At 41.2% G+C, this 22,491-nt stretch overlaps 3 protein-coding genes across 4 annotated transcripts in view; 1 reads left to right on the forward strand and 2 right to left on the reverse strand.

The window, feature by feature from the left end:
- Nucleotides 1–902: 902 nt before the first annotated feature.
- sirt6 (sirtuin 6) lies at nucleotides 903–10,017 on the reverse strand. The gene is made up of 8 exons (XM_085389768.1): nucleotides 9,846–10,017; nucleotides 9,272–9,399; nucleotides 6,686–6,868; nucleotides 5,336–5,395; nucleotides 4,328–4,423; nucleotides 4,156–4,236; nucleotides 2,181–2,304; nucleotides 903–2,029 (listed from the first exon to the last, which is right to left on the reverse strand). Exons 1-8 carry the CDS (start codon nucleotides 9,909–9,911, stop codon nucleotides 1,712–1,714), a joined length of 1,056 nt encoding a protein of 351 aa, XP_085245894.1. The 5' UTR covers nucleotides 9,912–10,017; the 3' UTR covers nucleotides 903–1,711.
- A 1,554-nt stretch (nucleotides 10,018–11,571) lies between these two features.
- On the reverse strand, nucleotides 11,572–17,785 carry LOC146648275 (ubiquitin-conjugating enzyme E2 R1-like). 2 transcript variants are annotated; one of them, XM_085389167.1, is made up of 6 exons: nucleotides 17,402–17,785; nucleotides 16,987–17,291; nucleotides 16,784–16,870; nucleotides 16,199–16,296; nucleotides 14,064–14,198; nucleotides 11,572–13,514 (listed from the first exon to the last, which is right to left on the reverse strand). In XM_085389167.1, the coding sequence occupies exons 2-6, from the start codon at nucleotides 17,170–17,172 to the stop codon at nucleotides 13,304–13,306; spliced, it is 717 nt and encodes a 238-aa protein (XP_085245293.1). In that variant the 5' UTR covers nucleotides 17,173–17,291; nucleotides 17,402–17,785; the 3' UTR covers nucleotides 11,572–13,303. The 2 variants fall into 2 exon arrangements, with proteins under 2 accessions (XP_085245293.1, XP_085245292.1); XM_085389166.1 differs by having other exon boundaries at nucleotides 16,987–17,785.
- A 520-nt stretch (nucleotides 17,786–18,305) lies between these two features.
- The window catches only part of cactin, a 12,714-nt gene continuing 8,528 nt past the window's right edge, over nucleotides 18,306–22,491 (forward strand). Inside the window, exons 1-5 of the mRNA XM_085388400.1 lie at nucleotides 18,306–18,744; nucleotides 19,903–20,503; nucleotides 20,597–20,692; nucleotides 20,867–21,012; nucleotides 21,125–21,287. Of these exons, the coding sequence (XP_085244526.1) occupies nucleotides 18,446–18,744; nucleotides 19,903–20,503; nucleotides 20,597–20,692; nucleotides 20,867–21,012; nucleotides 21,125–21,287 (1,305 nt within the window). The 5' untranslated portion in view covers nucleotides 18,306–18,445. The remainder of the gene's footprint in view (nucleotides 18,745–19,902; nucleotides 20,504–20,596; nucleotides 20,693–20,866; nucleotides 21,013–21,124; nucleotides 21,288–22,491) is intronic.

The raw sequence follows: 22,491 nt of genomic DNA on the forward strand, positions 1-22,491 counted from the left end.
TGGATTTGGGTAAATTTAAGTTTTATTGGATTGTATTACTGCCTCTCAGAATATTCCTATGCAAACCAGTGAAGTTCCTGACAAACTAAAAAACGTGTGATTAAATTCAGTCCCTTCATGGTTTCAACGTTTTGATTTTTAAGTGGAATCCTGGACCTTTTTGAATGCTTCTCGTTTGCTTTGGTTAAAAAGCTTTTTTAATGTATTTTTTTGCCCTTTGAACTATAAAAATTAAATTTCACTTTCACAGCAAAAAAGGATATTGATTTCATGACACAGGTTACACATGCTCACTAAATTGGACAATGAAAAATTGGAGAAATGTTGCCTGTTGCACTGGTCTCTTAAACATGAGTGAGTTTACTATACCTTGTTGAATCTAAGCCACAGGCAGTTCTGAAGGTAAAAAGAGGTCATGTGGACATCTCTCGAGTAGACATGATTAAAACACATTTAAATAGAGGTAGACAGTAAAGGCATTAGGTGTGTCTAATGATCCGTTCACATTCAGGCAGTTTAAGTGTATGCCATTGTGTCTGCAGCTGTTGTGTTTTTAGCTTTAACATTTGTTGCTTCTGTGTGTGTCAGATCAAGTGCCTTAATGGACTGAAACAGCCAAGCAGCCACGCGTCTGCCGCAGTAATTATCTACCTTTGCAAACACCTGTGACCCATTACACAAAATGGATATTCTGGCTTCATAAAATAGAGAAGGTAAGTGCAATCCAGATGCAGCACCAATTTGACTTAGGTGGGGGTGGGAAAAAAAAACAGATGTTCTTCTCTCCTTTCGTCACTGAGGTCATTTCTGCCATAGACCTTATAACAGCATTCATTCATAAAGCAGCGATACACAATTAGAGAGAATCTGAACATTACTAAAGTGTTGAAATGTTGACCTCAGAGGTGTAAAATCACAGCAAACACAATTAGTCACACACTATCCCAGCACAGCACAGCTTAGTCCAGGTTCTCTCAAATGCTGATCTCCACTAAGCAACACTGTATACAGATTGTTCCACAGATTTTTTGGTGTTTATTGTCAAAACATATACAAACTGTATGAAACAAACAAACAAACTGAGAGCACAGTACTTTTATCCTGAGTTATAAATATTTTCCTAAAAATATACAGCATGATTATGAATCAAAACTGAAATTTCCCTCAACTCAAAGTAGATACTTGTTATTCATATTTTCTAAATGCTTGCTTGCTTTCTCCTTTTCATTATCTACTGAACTAAAGAGTCTTTAGAGACAAGGTCTCCAGGGATGAGATCTGGAGCACATGGCTATGAATAAAGCTTTAATATGGTGCAGCTATCTTACAAACCTGATTAAAACTATATTTGTCATGAAGTGTTCCAGATCTCATCTCATTATCCCACCTGCAACAGCCCTGCTCTCCAACTAAAGCAAAACACCTTGTTGCCCGAGATGCCCCATACTGTGGCAGGAGGAACTTTTACATCCTCTCTGTAACTCAAGAGTTCGTTCAGGCTCGAGCTGCATCAGTTTCACATCGCCGCTTAACATGACAGCAAGGGGAGTGTCAGAAATCTCTGATTAAAAAACCCACTACAGCACTAGAAAAGTCTTTGTTCCAGATGAGAAGAAGCTCTGACCTCCGTGAAACAGCTCAAATCACCTTCGGCTGTGAGGTTCTGTTGTGGACGGGTTTGTGGCGTGCTTTTCAGAAAGAGCACCTGAGGCTATTTCTCTTCATTTATCTCCACTGGGAGGTCCGCTCTCTCCCTCTTTACTGAAACTGTCTCCTCCTTAACGCTTCCATCGTCCGTTAGCTGTGAAGCTTCTCTTTTCCTCTCCTCCTTAACAAAGTTCTTTTCCACCTTTTCCTTCGCAGTAACTCCACGCGGTGGTTTGACATCGGCGGTGGTCTCAGTGGTAGCTGTGGAGCTCTCGCAGACAGTTGGTCCATCCCACTTTGGGATTTCCAGTCCCAGCAGCTCCATCAGCTGTTTCATGACGTCGTCCACATAACCATGGATACGCAGGTGTGCATGCTTGTCCTGCACTCACAGAAAATTGCAGCCATTGAGGTAATGGTTGATAATAATCAGTGTTTTTTCCAGCATTTACACAAATAACTCAACACTTCAAAGGTAAATAATTACACGTGCATGCGTTTGTATGTGTTGGTGTTGCATACATGACACTCACGTGTTTGGTCGGCTGCAGGTTGACAATAACCAGTTTGCCACCCTTGCGCTTGGTGAGGAGTGGGAGGTCTCCACTGGGTTTGATCTGCAGGGACGTGCCCAGAGTCAGAGCCAGGTCCGCTCGTCTAAAGAGGACGACGCCACACACAAACCAGTTCTTCATCATTCGTACATAATTGATGCAATCTATATATCCAATAGATTATCTTACAGTGTTAAATTGCATTATTCATTTATTTAGGTGTCATTTCTTGCAGTGGCACCACCTGACTTTTACTTTATGCTCTCCCTGTGCCGGGGCTAATTCTCTCCAACTACTCCAGATTCCTCCCACAGTCCACAGACATGCAAGTTAGTGGGGTTAGGTTACTGGTGATTCTAAATGGGCCATAAGTGTGAATACGAGTGTGAATAGTTGTCTGTATCTCCGTGTCAGCCTTGCAAACTGTCCAGGGTGTACCCCAGCTCGCAGCTGGGATAGGCTCCAGCTGTCCCGCAACCCCGAATTGGATAACCAGAAGAAGACGGATGGCTGAAAACCGCTCCACAGTTTTTTACTTTAAATTTATTATCATTTGAACAGCATTTTTAGTCGTCCAAATCTGTTCATTCAACAGGCAGCTAAGGCACCTGACATTGTTAAAGAATATATATTTGAATGCAATGAAAATCTATTCAATTAAAAATAAGTTTTATAGAATAAACTCCACAATGTCATAAAATGAATGAACAGAAACTATACACCTCGATAAAATGTCACGTCTTTGGCCCGTGTATATATACATTTGTATCTGTCAGTAAAAAGGCAGTTAAAGCTCATTTATCCTGGCTGAAACTGAATGAATGGCAAGGTCAGCTTCAAGGCACTTTCTATGTCAGCCAGTCAAGGTACAGCGCGTGAGTTACTCTTCAGACTACAGCTTTTGCAATTTGATTCTATAACATACTTGTGCTGTTTGTTAAAGCCACACTGAGCGTTTCCAGTGAGCGTTCACTATGAATTCTAATCAGTTTGTTCTAACTTTGAAGAAATCCGCTCAAGGCTGTCAAGAGATATTGTGTTCATATGTGAGAAGCAGTCCAAACCAAACACACAGTCCCTCCCTCTGGCCTCGGCTGTTACAGTCACAAAGGCAAAAATGGCAAACAAATAAATAAAACAGATACTAAAACAGATACTTAGTGTATGCAGCTCCAATCCTAAACCACAAATAAAATAAACACAACTAAAGCCAGAAATCAAATTTCAGTATATACAGTCTGATCACACGCAACACTTCCAGCTGTGCAATGAACACATGCTGAACTCCTGCACTGTGCTGTCCCCTGCTCGCTTGAGCTCAGACAAATTTGGTCGTTTTCATCTTCAAACCGGTGCAACGGACGGATTCCCAGGTCTGCGCCCGGACAAATCCACTGCATGAACTGCAGCTAAACCTCACATTGATTACAGCTCGGTAATTTTTCACCTTTTTCCGCTGCCATGAACACATAATTCAGAGTTCAATGGTCAGAGCTCCAAATCTCCCCTTTGTACTTTAGTTAGTAATAATACATCCATTACAAACGGCGCATCAAGGTGACACATAAGCAATAAGAGGGTTTTTTTGTTGCAGAGGGAAAGAATGCAAATGTTCACACTCCAGAGGAAAATGGGGACATCAAAGCGCACTGCAATGCATATATAATCCCTAAAAAGGTTTTCAAATAAGGTCTTCTTTGCATGTCAGGAGCAATAGCAGAGCCACAGAAGGCTAAAGCAAATCATCAAACAGTTTCCACATTTTTCAGTTCACAGGATGTGTTTGAACTACTGCTTTCGCTTTATATTGAGAAAAAAAACCCAGACATGTCAGAGGAACTCTGACAGAAAAGAGCATACATTTTCTGTTTCCGCCTTATCAAAGCAGATGGTTAAACAAAGAACATCTACAATATAAAGTAAAAAAAGGAGTTCAAACTACTGCACCTCTCACCTGCTTGCGTCATCTGCTTTGTTCAGGTCTCTGTCAGGAAGAGCATCCTCCCAGTCAAGTATAGTGCTGATCAGCTTCCCTCTTTAGTATTAAGGAAACACAAAGGAAATAATAAATCAACAATGACTCACTTTTCGAGTCTTTAAAATGCACAAGCCTACGCATGTGTCACCTGCACGCTCTGAGCCCCCTGGATCGTACCACCTCACAGTAGCGTCCTGTCGGTTTCAGGCCCATCACACCGATCACCTTTTCTCGGACGTACTGCCTGGAAAACCAACAAGAATTCCATTTAATTCTCAGTGCGTCCACAGCAGCTTTACATGAATTACAAGAAAGAAGATCAAGCTGCTCCCAAGGCATCAAAGCAAGGTCTAATTTTACACAAAGCCTGACACTCAGTGGCTACTTCAAACCACACGTCTTTTAGACCTAAACGGTGGACTTTCCAAAAAGGTTCTCTAAAGATTTCAGGGATTTAACCACATCATGAAACTCTCGCAGACCTGTTTAAACATGCATTAATTCTCAAGCCCCTTTTTTTCCACCTAATCCCGGTGGTAATCTAACAACTTTGAAGGTCACTGGAACAAAGTAAAGTCACTGCAATGTTACTGAGAGCATTTGGAGATAGTGAGTGTGGATTAAGCTGCTGCGGTCCTGCTCTTTCCAGATTCATTTCACATTAGGATCCCTTACGTGTGCAGGGGGAACCACTCCTTACATTTACGTCTTTGAGTGTTGCCAGTTTTTGTTTTTACCTGCTGGAAGTGGAAACCAGCATGGGGTTTCTACTGCTGCGGGGCATCTGCTTCAGGGCTCTTCTGAGCAACTATCTGTGTACTTATGGAACTCCTCTGAATACATAAAGAGGAATACTACCACGGCATGTTTTGATCAACACATTACCCATGTAGATTGTGTGCAAATTCCAGGAGGGAGATGGTAGAAAGTCCATTGTGACCGTAGGAAATGTAAGGTGCAGGACTCCTTGGATACGTGCATTCTTAAGCAGTAAACATAAACAGATCCTCTTATTTGCATGCTTTACGCACTATGTGGCAGCCTTGTGCTTTGCTGCTGGTACTGCCAAACAAGCGCCTAATGAAATGTGAATTCAATGTAAGACAAGCTGTTTTTATCAAAATGTAACTTTTTGTGTTTGTGTGCATGCACATACCTGCCACACTTCTCACACTCCTCCACAAACATGTTCCCATGAAGCTCTGATAACAAATCCCTGACAGAGAGAGGCAGATGATATTCGTGTTATTCACCGTCGCCAACGCAGATATAACTTTTTGGTGCCAGAACTGAAACTAAATAACCACCAATGTTATAAAATACTTTTTAAAGTAGATTCGTTAACTGAGGTTTCACTGCCTCTACACCCATATGAACCTGAGCGACATCCTGGCTTCAACTCTTCCGGGAAGGCTTTCCACGAGGTTTAAGAGTGCTTATGGAAATTTTTTGGCATTTTTCCTAAAGTGCATTTGTGAGGTCAGACACTGATGTTGGAAGAGAAGGCCTGGCTTGCAGTCTCCGCTCTAATTCATCCAAGGGTGTCCTATTGGTTTGACGTCAGGACTCTGTGTAGGTGGGTCAAATTTTTCCACACCAAACTCGCTCATGTGGGCCCCCCCCACACCATGATGCATGCTGGGTGCTGTTTTTTTATACACCTGTGGCAATGGATTAAATGATTTGAATGGCTGAGTAAATGCTTCTGCCAATATAGTGTAATAAAAACCTGTGAATATTTCAGCCAAATACCACCGATTCATGGCCTGTTACCGTACATAACATCCAACAAAGGCTATTTCGACCCAGGAAAAACCCTGTAATGTGAGGACACTACAGCTCAACTTTTTCTCTATCCTTCTTTTCAACTTGGACTCTTATAAATATTCTGAGCACTCATATTAGTTTCTGAGCATCACCTGGCACCTGTGCCGATTAGGCCCAACTGGTTTCCTTCGCCAGCTTAATTATTTCCTCAGAGAACCACCGCTACGCTTCCTGGTCTCATTTAAAAAACCTGACCGAGGGTGGAGGAAGGCTTAGAAAAACCCCCCGAAAAAACCCCCCCGGCTTCCAGGGAAAGCAACCCTTCCAATATGCATAAAGGCTGGATGTATGTGCTGAATTAAAAATAGGACTCCTGGCCTTGGGTTAGTCCAACATGGCTGTGTAACCCAGACTCAGACCAAACATTTTCCATTGCACTGAAAATTATTTCAAGCTATTCACCGCAGCTGTTATCACACAGCAGCAGCTTCAAAATTTACACAATGAGTCACATGTGGGAATGAATTGATATGATTGGGGGAAAACAACAGTAATGTGGTTGCTGCATGCATTTCATAAACAAGTCAGGCTGAAAGCTAAAGAGCTACTTTACACCTCCTCCATTCATTCTGCTTCAGCTCCAAAGCATTCATCGTGAAAGTTAGTGATATTCTTAAGATCTGACATATACTGTATAGTCGCATATAGAGAATAGCAATGTCTCCACGATTTAAATTACCTGGGGAAGCCTGATCGCACATGCAGGCCATCCACATTCTGGCTGATGAGATATTTGAGGTACCCTGCCCTCTGCAGTCCCAGGAGAGCCATGTGAGTGAAGCTTGGGCGAGCATCTTCAAATGTAGTATCAAAATGAGGTGACTCACCCTTTTCTTCAAGAGTCCACACACCCTTGGGACCCCTGAAAGAAAATAAAGATTAGAGAGGAAAACTTTTGTTGACTATGTGGATGATGTTCAATGTGAAATTGTTCCGTTTCTGCTCCTGTGATTATCTGTCAGTTGTGGATGTCTGAATGGTTGGATGAACACAGTGGTACACTCGCTGCTGGAGCTGTCTAACACCGTGACAGTTGCCAAGTTACTCTGAGGGCATGCAACTTATCATTAAGCATCAGACGATAGAGCGCATCCTACAAATCCAAAAATACAACCACATGTCTCATCTTTTGCTCTCAGCTTGGACTTTAAAAACCCCGTCTTTCAGCCGACCGGCTCAAAGCCTCATCGGCAGTGAGGGAGTGATGCGTGCATCGCATACAACACCCTAATCACCCCGTGAACGATGCTGCGCGACATTAGTCTGTGAAGCTGTTACATTTACGTATTAAGGTGTCAGTAACAGTAACTTAATGAGCTGAATTTCTTCTGATCTGGAGTACGTATGTTTATGTGTGTCTGAGCAGCAGAGGGAACACAGTTTGCATTTGTGAGCGTTATGTGTATGTTTTAATCTTGGCTCTAATGATAAACCCTCCAAGGTCAACTCCACCTGGCTGACAGGCGAAGCAATGAAATATTAATTTGCCTTCACATCCGAGTATTTATGCGTTTGTGTGAATTCACATAATCTATAGTACAACTGAATGACTACAATGAAGACCTCTATCCGCTCCACATCTCTGCATTCGGGAGGCAAACATTTGCCACAGTACCAAAGACAATCTAAGTAGACAATAGAAGTATTTTCCATTATATTTTCAGTGCGTGTTACACAGTGCTAGACCTTATGTGAAGTAAGCAAGCACCACCCTCCTCTGCTCAAATCACGGTACTACAAGAGAAACAGGAGAATAAGCCGAGAGGTGCTTGTTACATCTCCCAAAATACCAAAAAGATATCAGAAATGCTCAGCTCACAGTGAATAGATTGATTCTTATATAGCGCTTTCTATTCTCCCAACATGCCTCATTTACACAAGCACTTTTTTCCCCTTATGCTTAAGCGCTTACTTACATTGGAGACCAATTTGGGGTTAGGATCTTGCCAAAGAATATTTGGCATGCAGACTGGAGCGGCCAGGGATCGAACCACCAACCTACTAATTGGTAGATGACCTTCTCTATCTCCTGACCTCTCCGACTTTCAAGAACAAGGTTCAAAGACAATCAAATATTGTCGTAGTCCTGACTTAATTGGACTCAACACAGGAAACCTCACCCGGCCCAGACATGGAAGGGATTGACAGCTTGATAGCTATTTCTGGATCCTGTGGGTGGTGGTGCATGGCTGTTCTTAGTTGGTGGAGCTCATGACTGCACAACACAGCTTTTCTGCACACAGTAACAATTTCTGTAGCTATGATATTTGATGATGCTAATATGTGCTAATCATAAGAGAACAATTAAACAAATTAAAAACAAACAAACAATCAGAATCATTCATTTGTGCTGCCTATTAAATTTCATGACTTCACTCTTTAAGGTCAATTAAAGCATAAAATTTCCATCTGAAAAATATTCAGTGACAAAACCGTGAAGCAACACTGGCCAACTTCGGGCTCAAAGGATAAAACACACTTGGAAGATTTTATCATTAAGCAACAGTGAGGTTTTACTGCCAGTTTTAATCACTGCTGATCAAAACTCTAAATTAACAGCATTATAATAATCGGAATGAATCGGTAACACTGACTTTTTTTAAACTGATAAAATTTCTTAACTGCAACTCAGATTTCATAAAATCAAAACAATCAGATGCTACATATATTTTAATTAACAACTAGGCGGCATCTTCTGTGGATACTGCATCTATCACAATGGCATAGATTCACAGTAGAAGAGTCTTGGTGGAAAAACATCTGAAAAACATCTGGTGCATCATTAAAATCAAAGCATGTGACTGCAAATTTTTTGATTTGCTCTGCTGCCATTAAATTCAAAATTAGCTAATATTTTACGCGAAGTAGTAAAATGTCTGAATTTAAACACTAACTGTTTCCTTTTCTGTTGTGAAAAAAATGTGGGTTTATGAGATTTGCAAATAATTAGACTGTGTTTTTAATTCACATTTTACTCAGTGTCCCAACTGTATCATCTGCCAAGGTGATGATGGTGATGATTTTGACCTGCTGTAAGAAAAGAACTTCCCAAATCTGAGATAAATTAAGTATGTCTTGTGTTTTCTTTTCTTAAGATTTGGGCTCCAGAAAACAAACATAATATTTGTTTTTGTTGGAACTGTATTTCCTTCTTTGCACTTCTAAAAGAAAATGTAACTTGGCCTAGAGGTGCACAATCTATGCAAAAAACTGCACGTCAACATAAAAAAACAACAACAAAAAAACACTTTTGTTCTTGTCTCACCTGAAGTCGGGGATACCTGCCGAGGTGCTGATCCCAGCTCCCGAGTGGACAACCAAGTACTGAGATTCTTTAATCAGCTGAGCTAGAGTTTCCACCTTGGCCTTCAGCTCCTCAGGATTATCAAAGTGCTGCAGCAGAAGAGAAAAACGCGACTTCAAGAGCTGACCGAGAGCCACATTCAAATCAAATTACAATGAATAAGTCTGTTTGACAAAAGGTACAAGCACACAGCTGTAACACAGTTTATTACAGCTCAGCACTGATTTAAAAGAAACACTGACAGTTTTGAAGTACTGGTATTTGTGACTCCTCTAACCCCCTCCCCTTGTAGCTTTCAGATCTATACGTGTGTGCTGAAGATAGTATCAGTATACGATCTGTGCACTTCCTAATAAAATACGTATAACTAATGTGATATTACTCGTGGATTATTATCCGATGCTTGGAGACAAACAGAAGCTCTTCGTGTTACTTTCGGATGTTGCCGTTTTTAAAGACCAAGCTCTCCAAACGTACTATGCGACAAACGTCCGCGGCTAACCTGCTAGCTACCTGCTCTTAAAGCTTCAATTACCTCAGGAAGTCCGCAGACACCTTTGTTTGCGTACGGCGTGAGTCCAGCTGCATAATTCACAGACATGGCTGCAGACGGTAGTGTACTTTTGTTTTTTTTCTTTAATAAAATTAGTCGTGTTTTGTCCGGGCGGCGAAAATTTACCAAGCGATAGTTACGATGACGACATCAAAAAGCGACTGGGTGATGCTGCATTCAAGGACTTTGGGAAATTAAGACTTCACCTCTGTGTTCAGAAGACGTTCCACATTGAACCTCCAAGTTGTTACATATATACCAACGGATGCTAAAGGTCTCTTAATAAATTAAAGTTAATAAACAAAATGATGGATATCTTAAGAAATAAACAAATTTTTTGTAATAAATTATCTTGAGTTAACATTATTATTTGAAAATCATTTTAATAGCACTACATTGTGAATGAAGACTGTTTTATAGATACAATTCCCCGTCACTTTATTAGGCGCGCCACAGAGCTCCTTAATGGAAAGATCTAAGCAGCCAATTATATGGCAGTAGCTCAGTCCATTTATTTGTGCAGACATGGTCAAGACAACCTCCTGAAGTTCATACTGAGGATCAGAATGAGAAAGAAAAGTGATTTAGGGACTCTGAACGTAACAGTTGTTGGTTCTAGATGAGCTGGTCCTGGGATTTTACCCCACAACCATCTCTACAGTTTATAGAGTATAGTCAGAAAAAGAGAAAATATCAAGTGAGGCAACAGTAACTAACTTTAAAAAAAAAAAAAAAAAGCAATGTGAATGCAGAAAATGTGAAGATTTTGCCTGAAATGCTTAAAAATATTTGAAATATTCAAAGCAGTTTCTGATTGGTGTCAGCTTGTGTGCCTGCTTGTTTCTATACCACTCAGTCTGCTTATATCACTGTGTTTTACAGTCATGTCTAAATCTGCTGAGTTTGATTCCCACCAATCAGGCGAATAGATGAAAGTTACAAAAAAGAAAAGCATAAGCATACGTCTCCAGAAAAAGTTTTGGTACTATAACTGTTTCTGTAGCACAAAGTACGCAGAAGTGCACAAAATAAGAATAACATAATAAACTAGAAATAAATAAAAATATATCTTCACATTGAGAGCTGCTGCACACAGCTTGTGAAGCAAACGGTGCAGTTTATTGTGAAATCAGTGGATAATAATGGAAATAACATGACAGTCAGACCCACATGCTCCAACATGAAACCTGTAAATGGTAAATGGCCTGTATTTGTATAGCGCTTTACTAGTCCCTAAGGACCCCAAAGTGCTTTACACGTTCAGTAATCCACCCATTCACACACATTCACACACTGGTGATGGCAAGCTACATTGTAGCCACAGCCACCCTGGGGCGCACTGACAGAGGAGAGGTTGCCGGACACTGGCGCCACTGGGCCCTCTGACCACCACCAAGAGTCTTGCCCAAGGACACAACAACCGAGACTGTCCAAGCCGGGGCTCGAACCAGCAACCTTCTGATTACAAGGTGAACTCCCAACTCTTGAGCCACAATCGCCCCAATTATGTATTAAGGAATCAAGAAGAAAAAGCAGCCTTTACCTTATAGTAACCTTTTTTACAAATAGCTATGCAGCTTTGCTAATAATAAAACCAAAATATCAAAAATTCTTAAAATACAAAAAGTAACCCGCTTAAATGCAGGCATACAAATCAAGTGAAACAGAAGAAAAAGCTCTGTGGGTCTTTTTTTCTTCCAAATAAATCTTTATTTTTTCAGTTTTTAAATAGCTGAAAAATAAAAAAAAAAAATACACAGGTGAATAAAACAACATAGTAATCATTCATACAGCTATATGTGCATATCTGTCACGGTTCCTGTTAAAGATGCAAACCAACACTGAAGACCACCGAAAGAGGAAAATAGTTACTTTTTCTCAATTGTTGTGTCACATGTAATTCATTATCCTGAGAAATTCAGTATGACTTCCCAATTTAATTAAAACAATCAATATTGCTGATGAAAAGGTTCACACAGAGCACACCCACACACACAGAAGAAAAAGAAAAAAGTCCAATCTCAACTAAGACAGAATAGCAATGGAAGAATAAAACATGATGGTCTTGTTCACTTCCGAGGACTGGCAGGAGAAAAAAAGAAAAGAAAAGAAAAGAAAGAACCTTGTTGAGAAGTGTGGGATCATAGATTATGAGACAATACCTACAATTGTTTCTGTCAATCAAACCTAATAATCTCGTCATCACATAACTCATTCTCAAGCAAAAAACAAAAAAAACAAAACACAGGCATAACATCTGAAGAAAACAGTCAAATGAAAACAAGCTTGCAAGAGAGAACACAAAGAGCAAACAGAGTGCGACAAACAGTTACCAAATGTTTTGGGCTTTCTTTAAAACACACTTCTTTTGGTCTTTGGGTCAAGTGGGGCCCATCAGCGAGTGACCTCCCCCGAGGAGAAATGCAATTCTGATCAATAATTAGCTCCGCCCCAACAACTCCCTGGTGATCATCCTACACAACTCTTAATCTGAACTACTTCAAATAACACAACCCTACACTTAAAATGACAGGAGAAATACATCCAACAGTAACCAGAAGAAAACACGGCAAAGATCAACTTCATGTTAGGAAAAAAAACAGAAAAAAAAAGTTCACGTGAGGATTTGACCTTCCGATTGAGCCAGCCGGTCCTCCGGGCAGAGAGTCCTTGTTGTTGAAGTCTTTGTCATCACACGGATCATGACGTAGATAAACGGTCCACCAGTAAAAGAGACAAAAAGCTTTGAAAAGAAGTTCCGGCATGCACAGGAACTTTGAAAACATCGTCATGTGACAATTAAGGTCTTGTCCTATCAAAGCGGATCAGACTGTGACACTTGGAGAGGGGAGAAAAAAGACAAACAAACCCAAAAACAAAACAAAAAACAGAATATTTGCAGCACAGCAAACGTGCTGTTTGAAGTCCTCAATCTTCTGTTCATCACTGTGACCAACTAGCAGTGAGCAATAACCAGTTACAATTAGGGAAAGAAAGATATGCAAAAGACAGGCTGAGAAATGTTTGGAAGTGTTTGCACCAGTGCAAATGTTGCTATTGTTGACAGTTGGGTTTTTTGTTTGTTTTTTTAACCCCACAACACCTTACACTATACATGGGACTGAGAAACTCGGCAGGGTATGTGAGAGTTATGTTTTTTTATTTTCTTTAAAGTAAGGATTTAGGTGATGATAAAAACTGAAGAAACTGGTGACTTTTGTGCTGGTGCAAATCTTACCAGGTCAGAGCCTTCCTCAGCAAGGCATCAATTTCAACCTCCAAGACGCATTCAGAGGCGAGAGGAAAAAAGCTCTGTGGTGGTTTAGAGGAGGGAAGCTTCCAATCTTTCTTGGTTGTAAACCTAGAATATCTGGCAACCCGGGCAGAGAGAGGAAGGGTAGCACACGTCAGCTAAGATCGGGGTGCCGGAAAAAAGCGTGTCAGGACTCCTCATTGCCTGAGTCGTCTTCGTCATAGCAACAGTCGCCATCCTCGCCTTCCACGTCGTCTTCGTCGTAGCAATAGTCATAGAAGAGGTCGGAGCCTTCGTCGGGGGCTGGGGCGCGTGTGCGGACGCAGTACTCCGCCAGCGTAGTGGGCACTTTCACGCCATCGCGCTCAGCTTCAGCCTTGGTAGCCAACACTTGTTTTCTGAGGGGAGATCGAGTGGCGTCATTACAAACAGCTGGAGATTTACTATCATTTTCTGTCTTTCCATAAAAGATCAAAGAAATCTGAAGAAAAGTTCCCACCTTATCCGCCAACAGTCAGCTGATCTTTTGCTACATGAATGAAGCTGTGCAAAATTTTACCTTTATGCTATCAATATTTTACAAGTACAGAGTCCACACACCCACAACAGTCATCTGGTTAGGTCGCCTCCGAGGTACTTCCCTCTGGAGGTTTTTTTTTGGAGTGAACTCCAGCTTTGAACATTCAAGATTTTTATTTTCTGAACACATTTATTCCCAGAAGAATGGCGGTTCACCAAGTTTTAATAATGCACTGGACAGTTTTAGCTGTTTCAACAATCACTACATCTGTATTTCTCTGCTTGATGCAAGGCATTAGTTTGACCCTCTGAATCAGTAAAATCTTCTCTACAACTACAGGATACATCTGACATGAAATGACTTTTGTTTTGCACAGCGAGTGAGTTTACACCATTTCTTTTAACTGTGAATCATGCAAACTGTTTACCTGATGATCTCCACATACTCCCGGTCTTTGCCTTTGCTGTCTCTCCATTTGCGGTACATGACAGACGCGTCCACATTGGCAGGAGAAAAGGTGTTGGGTTCATTCAGCAGTGAGATCACACTCAGCAGAATGGTCCTGGAAGCAAACACAAAGGTGGCAGTCAGCGTGGCATCTACTGCAGGACACGAACACACAAGTTATGGGAATTAAAACAAAAAGAAAAAAAAAAAGGAACTAATTTCTACTTTCTCCCTTATGTTAATTTTTTAAAACACATTTTATTTTAGAATTGGGTGAATTTAGAAATTTGGATAAAGAGTCTCCAATTATGGATATAATGCTAATTATTCTGGCAGATAGATTATTTTAAACTTTTCAAAAATGCTGTAAATGACAGTGAGGTAACTTGCACTGGATAAAACAATGAGCAACTAGAACACTGGACTGTTTTGATTAAAACAGACCTCTCTACGCCTTTGTAAATCTTATTAAAACAAGGTTGAGGAGGATTGTTGTCCTAAGACAGGGATCAGCAATCTTTAACACCAAAAGAGCCATTTGGACCCGGTTTCCACGCAAAAGAAAACACTGGGAGCCACAAATACTTTTTGACATCTAAAATGAAGATAACACTGTATATATTGTTTTTTACCTTTATACTTTGTGTGAACAACTAAGGTGTGTTGCTTATGAAATCCATGAAGTGCTACAGCAAAAACTAAATTTTATTTATGTAATTAACACATTTTGAACTCTTAAAGAAATATAACAAAAGGAAAGACACCCAGCTGAACTAAAATGATCCATGTAGCAAACAAAAACTGTAAGCCGCCACCCTTCTATCGCCTTTGGGTTTTTTGAGCCTTGACCTGACTTTTAAAAAAAATTATTGGGAAAAAAAGCACTATGTTGCTAAAAAAAAGAAAGAAATAGATATTTACAATATTCTGCCTAAATATGTATTTTACCTGGTTAATGTGTGTGGCGTGGCGTGGTCTGCAGCGCCGCTGCAGGGGAGGCGGACGCACCTGAGCGGCACCCGCAATCACGCCTCGCCGATTTAACGTCTGTGCTCTCTATGCTGTTGTTGGTGTGTGTCGAACTGTGAGCTGAAAAGCTGCAGCCATCTGTGTGCGTACAGCAACCATGTGTGAAAAGTGGTCAATAAAGAGATGCTGAAAAGCATGTTCATGCAAACATCGTCAGGTCTGTCGTGGTATGTTTACAATGGGACTTCTGCTCCTGAACCTCTGCGCACAGCGTCTGCAAATCGGGGCTGTACGAAGTCACTTTCATCTTTACGCAAGACTGTAAGCTGTCATCTGTGAGGCGTGAGCGGAGTTTGTTTTAACTTAGTTCACGGTGGAGAATAGCTGCTGACATAATGTGGATCCGAAGATCCATAATTGGCCTATCTGGGGTTGAAAGTCTCGATAAATGCACGGCGTTTCTGCGGGTATACCGGCTTCCGCGAGTGTGACGCTTATTTTGAGCGATGAAGAAATAATAGAATATAATTTTATTTTCATATTTCAATATCACAATAATCTAACAATTTAGAACTACACGTTAAAAAAAAAAAAAAAAAAAAACTAACATAAATAAAATACACTTCAGCCAAATACTTCAAATTTATTTTCCCAAACCACGCAGTGCCGCACTATAAGGACTAAAGAACCGCATGTGGCTCCGGAGCCGCAGGTTGCCGACCCCTGTCCGAAGACAACAACGTAAAACAACACTAAGATTGTCACTGAATGTTCAGCATGTTCAGAAATGGTGACTTTTGTATTTTTGTGTAATAACTTGTGCTCTGAAAGCAATGCATGATAATGTACTTCTACTATAATAAAACAGTATAAAGGAGGATATCTTCCTCTTCCTACTGAATGATAATGCCTCCATACTGCAAAAAACAACAGGCGACTCAAACTGCTTTAACTAGCAAGGTGTATAATACATTGAATGCCCACATATGGATTCAGTTTCTAGATACAAGTAAAAAGAAGCCAATGAAGATGAATGTCATGTGATAAGACTCTGACTCAGGTAAATTATTGAAGTGGCTGACACAGAACAAAGACGGGAGGTACCCAAGAAAGGAGAGACATGAGAGATAATGAGGGAGTGCTAACCGGACGTTCTGGGTGGGATTCCATCTCTCTGAAGGCAGCTCTCCGCTCTGTGGGTCGTCCACTGGAGGGTGCAGTATAGAAATACACACATCTCCATTCTAAAAGACACAGAGGGGAAAGAAAGCTCCTTCAAATGTGATTAAGTCAAGTTTTAGTTATAGAGCACTTTTTTAAAAAACAAGAATCTGATAAAGTCCTGTATAAAAATACTAAACACACCACACAAAATATAAATAATATAAAAAAAAATAAAAAATAAAAAATAAAAAAAAAGCCAATCCCCCGCTACGGAGAGATTATGGAGATTGACTACCTGATGTTTTCAGCTGGGTTGAACACCTTAAGGTTGCTGGCAGTCAATTAACTGCCAGCAACCTTAAGGGAACATGTGTCAGCAGCTCAGATATGTATGGTGGCGCTGATCCATTAAAGGCTTCAAAAACAAACAAACACATTTTTTTAATGGGTCTAATGGGCCCCATGATGCAAGTGGTATTTGATCATATGAATCATGAGGCAAGCCTAGGACAGCTGCTCCCATCACAAACAGCAGTGGGAGGGCATTCAAGTATGTCAAGTTGTTACCTCATAGATGTTGGGGTGCCACATCTTGGTGAGGAAGCGGAAAGCCGGAGGGGAGTAAGGGTAGTCTAGAGGAAACTTGATTCGAGCCTAGGACAAAAAGAGACCTTTGGGGCTTGAATTGTGTGGCAATCTTTATTCATTCAGTAAAGCCTGTGTATTGTATTACATTAAGTGAAGTAATCACACCACTTTGGCTTTCTTACCTTAAAATATCCCCCTTCATAGTGAGTGTTTGGTGGTCCAAAAATGGCCACTTCCCAGTTGTATAAATCAGCCTCGTCCACCAGTGTTATTTTGAATCCCTCCACGGGCTCCTCCTGAAGGCTCTTCAGTTCCAGCATGAGTGCTTTCTGTGAACTGGCTACATGAGGGGCGTCGGGTTGCGCCATAATGTTGTTGTTGGTGGTGGTCTGGGTGGCTGTCGGGATATTCTGGAGTGAACAGCGGACAGTTTCCTTCTGTTCACGCGAACACGGCAAAGTTAGCCTAATAAGCCAAGCAGCCTACCCTGAAAACAACAACAGTACCGAGACAATAAAACAGGCCAAACGTGTCAGGCTGTGCTCGAGCCAAACAAAGGTGGCGTTGATCTGTCCCCGAAACAGAGAAATTATTTACCAATGTCAACACTCAGAGAAATCTGCAACTGACCAACCATTGTGTCAGACCCGCGCCTCCAGCTTTAGCTGATCTACCTGGCAGAACAGCCGCGGATATAAGCCGTAAATCTACTGATAGCTGTAGGCTAATGGGAGCTAGCTAACAAGCCCTACCTCACCAACCAGATCGAACCGATCCTAGCACGGCGCGAATACTTCCTAACCGCATACAAGAGCCAGGCTAGGACAGAAAACACACCTATATACCCAAACCCATGAATTCTTTACGGCAACAGCCGGAAAATATAGCTCATACGGCCATAAGAGAAGACAGGATAGAGAAGAATGTTGCTGAAAGGAGTCCCCTTTCCTCTACAAACAGGCAATGGCGCCCTGTGATATGCGGGATTTGTAGTCCAATTTCCACCTGTCAACATTATTTTTCCCCTTTAGAGCAGCAAAGAAGGCGTGCCGTGACGCATTCAACTGTCTTATTACATAAGTTTATATAAAATTAAATTTACCCAGAAAAAATAATAGCTTTTAGAGCAATAATTCTTTAACATTTTATTTGAGAGGGAATTTAGGGAACTGCATTTGCCACTTTCTGACGTCACAAAAACGCCAAATATTGTTCGTGCTTCTGAGCTGTTTTCACCCTGAAATTATTTCAACACACTGACGGTTCTCAGTTGTATTCAGATGGTACTCCGAGGAGGGGTGCGGATTTCATAAATCAACAGTTAATAAACAGCGGGCCATTTGTTTCTAGTTTATTTTTCTCAAGGTTCTCGTGACGTAAATAATACGCGCCATTTCACAGAAAGCCCCTTCGAGGGGGGCTTTTTGCTGCCCCGTTAACTAGTTAAATATGTAACGGTTTTATTTTATTTTATTTTTAATATGACCTAAAAATGTGAAATATTGACATTATTTGCTTTTTTAATCGTTCCAGTGCCGTTTAACCAGGTACGAACAGAATATGTCTTAAAAAGGCCCATTTGTTACATCTTATTTATGCGACAAACTGGTGTTGGGACCCCCTATTGAGAGAAAGTTCGCAATGAGTTCCAAGTCTCGACGTCGGGCTCGCTCCAAGTCCAGAAGTCGGAGCCGAGATCGGCCGAACAAGTCTAGAGGAAACAAGTCTAGATCCCCAGATGAGAGGAGAGACCACAGTCGGTCTGCCGACGGGAAAACGGCCGCTCGTGGTAGGGGAAGATCCTGCAGTCAGGACTCCAGCGATGGCTCTACGGCCCGACGTCGGCCTCAGCACAGGGGCCGCTCTGGTTCCAGCAGCGGCTCGGAGAGCGACCGGAGGCGAGAGAGTCAGAGGAACAGGTCGAAGGGTCGGTCATCAAGGTAATCGCTTTGCGAAGCGGAGTTGGCTGCTTACTTGGGATTTTATATATTATGATGGTAGTAGCAGGCCTCATTTGAACACATCGAGTGACTCCGTAAACGTAACGTTTTTCTGTCCGAATTGCGACAGCGAAAGGACATCAACAAAAACTATTCTTTTTGGGGGGAATTCCAGGAATCAGCATGCATCTATGCTTTTGCTTAGGCGCTAAATATAATTTGATGTTGACTTGCAGAACTGAGCAAGGCCTTACATTTAAAAAAGGAAGAAAAAAGATGTGTCTGTTGTTTTATTATTTGAAGAACTCATACCACCAGTGCGTGTGGCGCAGTATTGCTTACTGCAACATGCCTGTGAGACCTTCGTAGATATTCTGTCTATCCATCAATCAATCAATCATCCGAAGGTTGTAGTGGCAGCAGGCTAAGCAGGGTATTCCAGACACCCATCTCCCAAGCAACACTTTCCAGTCCTTGCTGGGAGATACTGAGGCATTTCCAGGCAAAGTGAGATGTATAATCTCTTCAGTGGGTTCTGGGTCTAGCTCGGGGTCCCCTCCCCAAGGAGAAGGCATCTTATTACCGTAGATCACCAGGGTTTTTTTCCCCCAATATCAGCTTTTTAAAAATGTATTGCCGGAATTAAATTTAAATTAACCCTTCTTTTTTGAAAAGCAAATTGCATTTCTGAATTGAATCTTTTGTTGTTCTGTATGGTTTTTAATTGGATGTAGGTAGGGTTTAAATCATTGTACAGCATAAGGTTTGTTGTCACTGCATAAAATATACATAAAAGAGATGTGTGCACAGTATATTGCTGTATCGATGTTTGTCCCATCCTTGGTTGAGTGCCAGGCTGCTGCACAGTAATCCAATCAACTGATAGCAATGCTGATGTTCAGTGACGTTAGTGTTAGTCTTTATGTGAATGAAAAGACCTTCTGTAGATATAATCCCTATATCAACTTGTTATGGTAACTCCATTGCATGTAATAATAATAATAATAATAATAATAATAATAATAATAATAATATAATAATAAAAAATATGTTTTTAACTGTATTCAACGGGACCTCAGAGTTTCCTGTTATGTGGTTTTTCTGTAGTTAATATTGTATTCCTGCATTTACTGTATTAAATCACACTTTCTGTCTCAGTCCTGATTCAGATAATACAAAAATGAGGAGGAGAAAGGAACAGGAGAGTCATAGAACAACATCCCGAGAGAGGAGAAAGGGAAGATCCCAGTCCAGTTCTGACTCCCATGATGGAAGCGGCGACAGAGAAAGGAGAAGAAGAAGGAGTCCTGAGAGAGGGAGTCCACCGAGAGACAGACAGAGGAGGGAGTGGGACAGAGAGAAAGAGAGGTACAAGAACAGTGGCAGAGACAGCGACAAAAGTCGAGAGCGAAGGAAGAAAAGTGAAGACAGGGAGCGCGGGAGGAGTAACAGAAGCCAAGAGAAGTCTGACCGGGGCAGAGGCAAGCAGCGCTTCAGTTCGAGTGAGTCATCTGAGAGCTCAGAGTCTGATTGCGAGAGAGGCGCACTCAAGGAAAAGGAGGAGAGGAACAAACAGAAGGAGATGATGAAAGCTCTTGAGACACCAGAGGAGAAGAGGGCCAGAAGGTTGGCAAAGAAGGAAGCAAAGGAGAAGAAAAGGAGAGAGAAGATGGGCTGGAGTGAGGAGTACCTGGGATACACCAATGCAGACAATCCTTTTGGGGACAACAACTTATTGGGGACATTTAAATGGCAAAAGGTGAGTTCCTGACTGCAAAAGTTTGGATATTTGCCTGTCATAACCTGCTTTTGAGACCTTGTATCCCATCCACGGTTCTTTTTGCTTCCTCAGGCGTTGGATAAGAAAGGTATCGGTCATCTCGGAGAGAAAGAGCTCAAAGAAAGGAACAAGTGTATTCAGGAGGAGAACCGTAGAGAGCTGCAGAAGGTAAGAACTGTGGGATAAAAATCTTCCACATTAGTGCTCACACAGTGCCTGACTTTTTATACAAATGCTTAAAAAAAGGATGGAATTTCACTTCCCAGGCAAAACATGGAGGATCAGTTTTAAGTTTAGAGATTGGGAGCGACATATTTATACACCAACTTTATGTTGATGTAGGTGAAGCAGCTGCGTCTGGAGCGGGAGCGAGAGAAGGCCATGAGAGAGCAGGAGCTGGAAATGCTGCAGAGAGAGAAAGAGGCAGAATATTTCAAGACCTGGGCTGAACAGGAAGACAACTTCCATCTGCGTCAGGCCAAACTAAGGTTAGTGTGGCTCTTACTCCACTATGATTGGATCAGTTTGTTTAAACCTCCACCTTCTACATCTGTTTATCTAATTAACCCTGCTTCACACCCTTGTTCTTTGTCTCTGCAGGTCTAAGATTAGAATCCGTGACGGCCGCGCGAAGCCGATCGACCTTTTGGCGAAGTACATCAGTGCAGAAGATGATGATTTGGCAGTGGAAATGCACGAACCATACACGTTCCTCAATGGGCTCACGGTCACTGACATGGACGACTTGCTAGAGGACATAAAGGTTTGTAGATGTGCTTAAATAAAGTGTAAAAGTTCTGTTTATGAAAGGACTGATTTTAATACAGTGTTTCATAATATGCCCATACAGATACAATATTAAAAACCCAGCTCAATTTGTAGTGTCAAGTTTAGACTGTATGTAAAACATAACATTACTCACTACGTTATGAGCTACTGCTATGAAATCTCATGTTATAGTACTGTGCAAAATTCTTAAACTATCCCGTTTCTTTATATTTTGCTTCCTGATGTTAGATGTTATTGACATTTTTTAAGTGCTCTTGAACAATAGTTCTCCTGGCTTCCTGAAGGCTCTTCTTTGATCACTGGCATCTATTTTGCTTATTTTCAGTCCAGTCCTTGTACCTGACCTTTCTCAGAGGAATCGTTGTTTGTTAAGCCACCATGAATCATTCGAGCATAAAAAGAGACCTTACCTTACGCAAGGGATGGATCTGTGCCATGTTTATCATCGACAGACAACTTGGCAAATAACCAATTTGAAATTGAATCTTCAGGCACTTTGTTACTCCACAGCATATTTCTTTACTTCAGTCAAGAACTGTCTCAGTGGAAGGGTGGCAGGAAGGAAGGAAGAAAGGGAAACAGGGAGGAGCGGGTTAGGTATACCAAATTACACAAGAGCTGGACTGAATCTGTTCAAAAGGTCTTGTAAAGTAATGAATCCAAATTTGAAGTTTTTCATTCAAATTGTCATTAACATGTACAGAGGAGGTCTAAAACTCAGTGTCCACAACATTCTGTAAAACATGGTGGGCTCGCTGTCATAGTTTGGGGCTGCTTTTCAACCAGTGGTGTTGGACAGGAAGTCAGAATTGACGGAATTATCAACACAGGAAAAGAAAATGCTGGAAGGCATCTGATTGGCAACGGCTTCATGACAGTGATCCCAAACACACTATCAATTGGCCTTCCCAGTTTAACATTATTGAAGCAGTGTGGGATCATCTTGATAGAGAATTGAACAAAAGGCAGCAAATATCCAAAGAAGGACTTTGAATTTCCTTCAAGAAGCCTCGAGAACTATTCCTGGAGACTACTTATTACAAGTCTTATTATTATGTATTATAAGAAAGCTGTCTAAGAGAGTTGGTCATACAAAATACTGACTTTCAAGCTTGCTGGAATTGTATATTTTTTGCCTTTTATATACTGAATTTCTATGTACGTTTGCACCAATCTTC

This window comes from Rhamphochromis longiceps, linkage group LG18 (assembly GCF_057381845.1).
Source record: "Rhamphochromis longiceps isolate RC_006_pf linkage group LG18, R_longiceps_female_GT1.1, whole genome shotgun sequence".
Classification (NCBI taxonomy): domain Eukaryota; kingdom Metazoa; phylum Chordata; class Actinopteri; order Cichliformes; family Cichlidae; genus Rhamphochromis; species Rhamphochromis longiceps.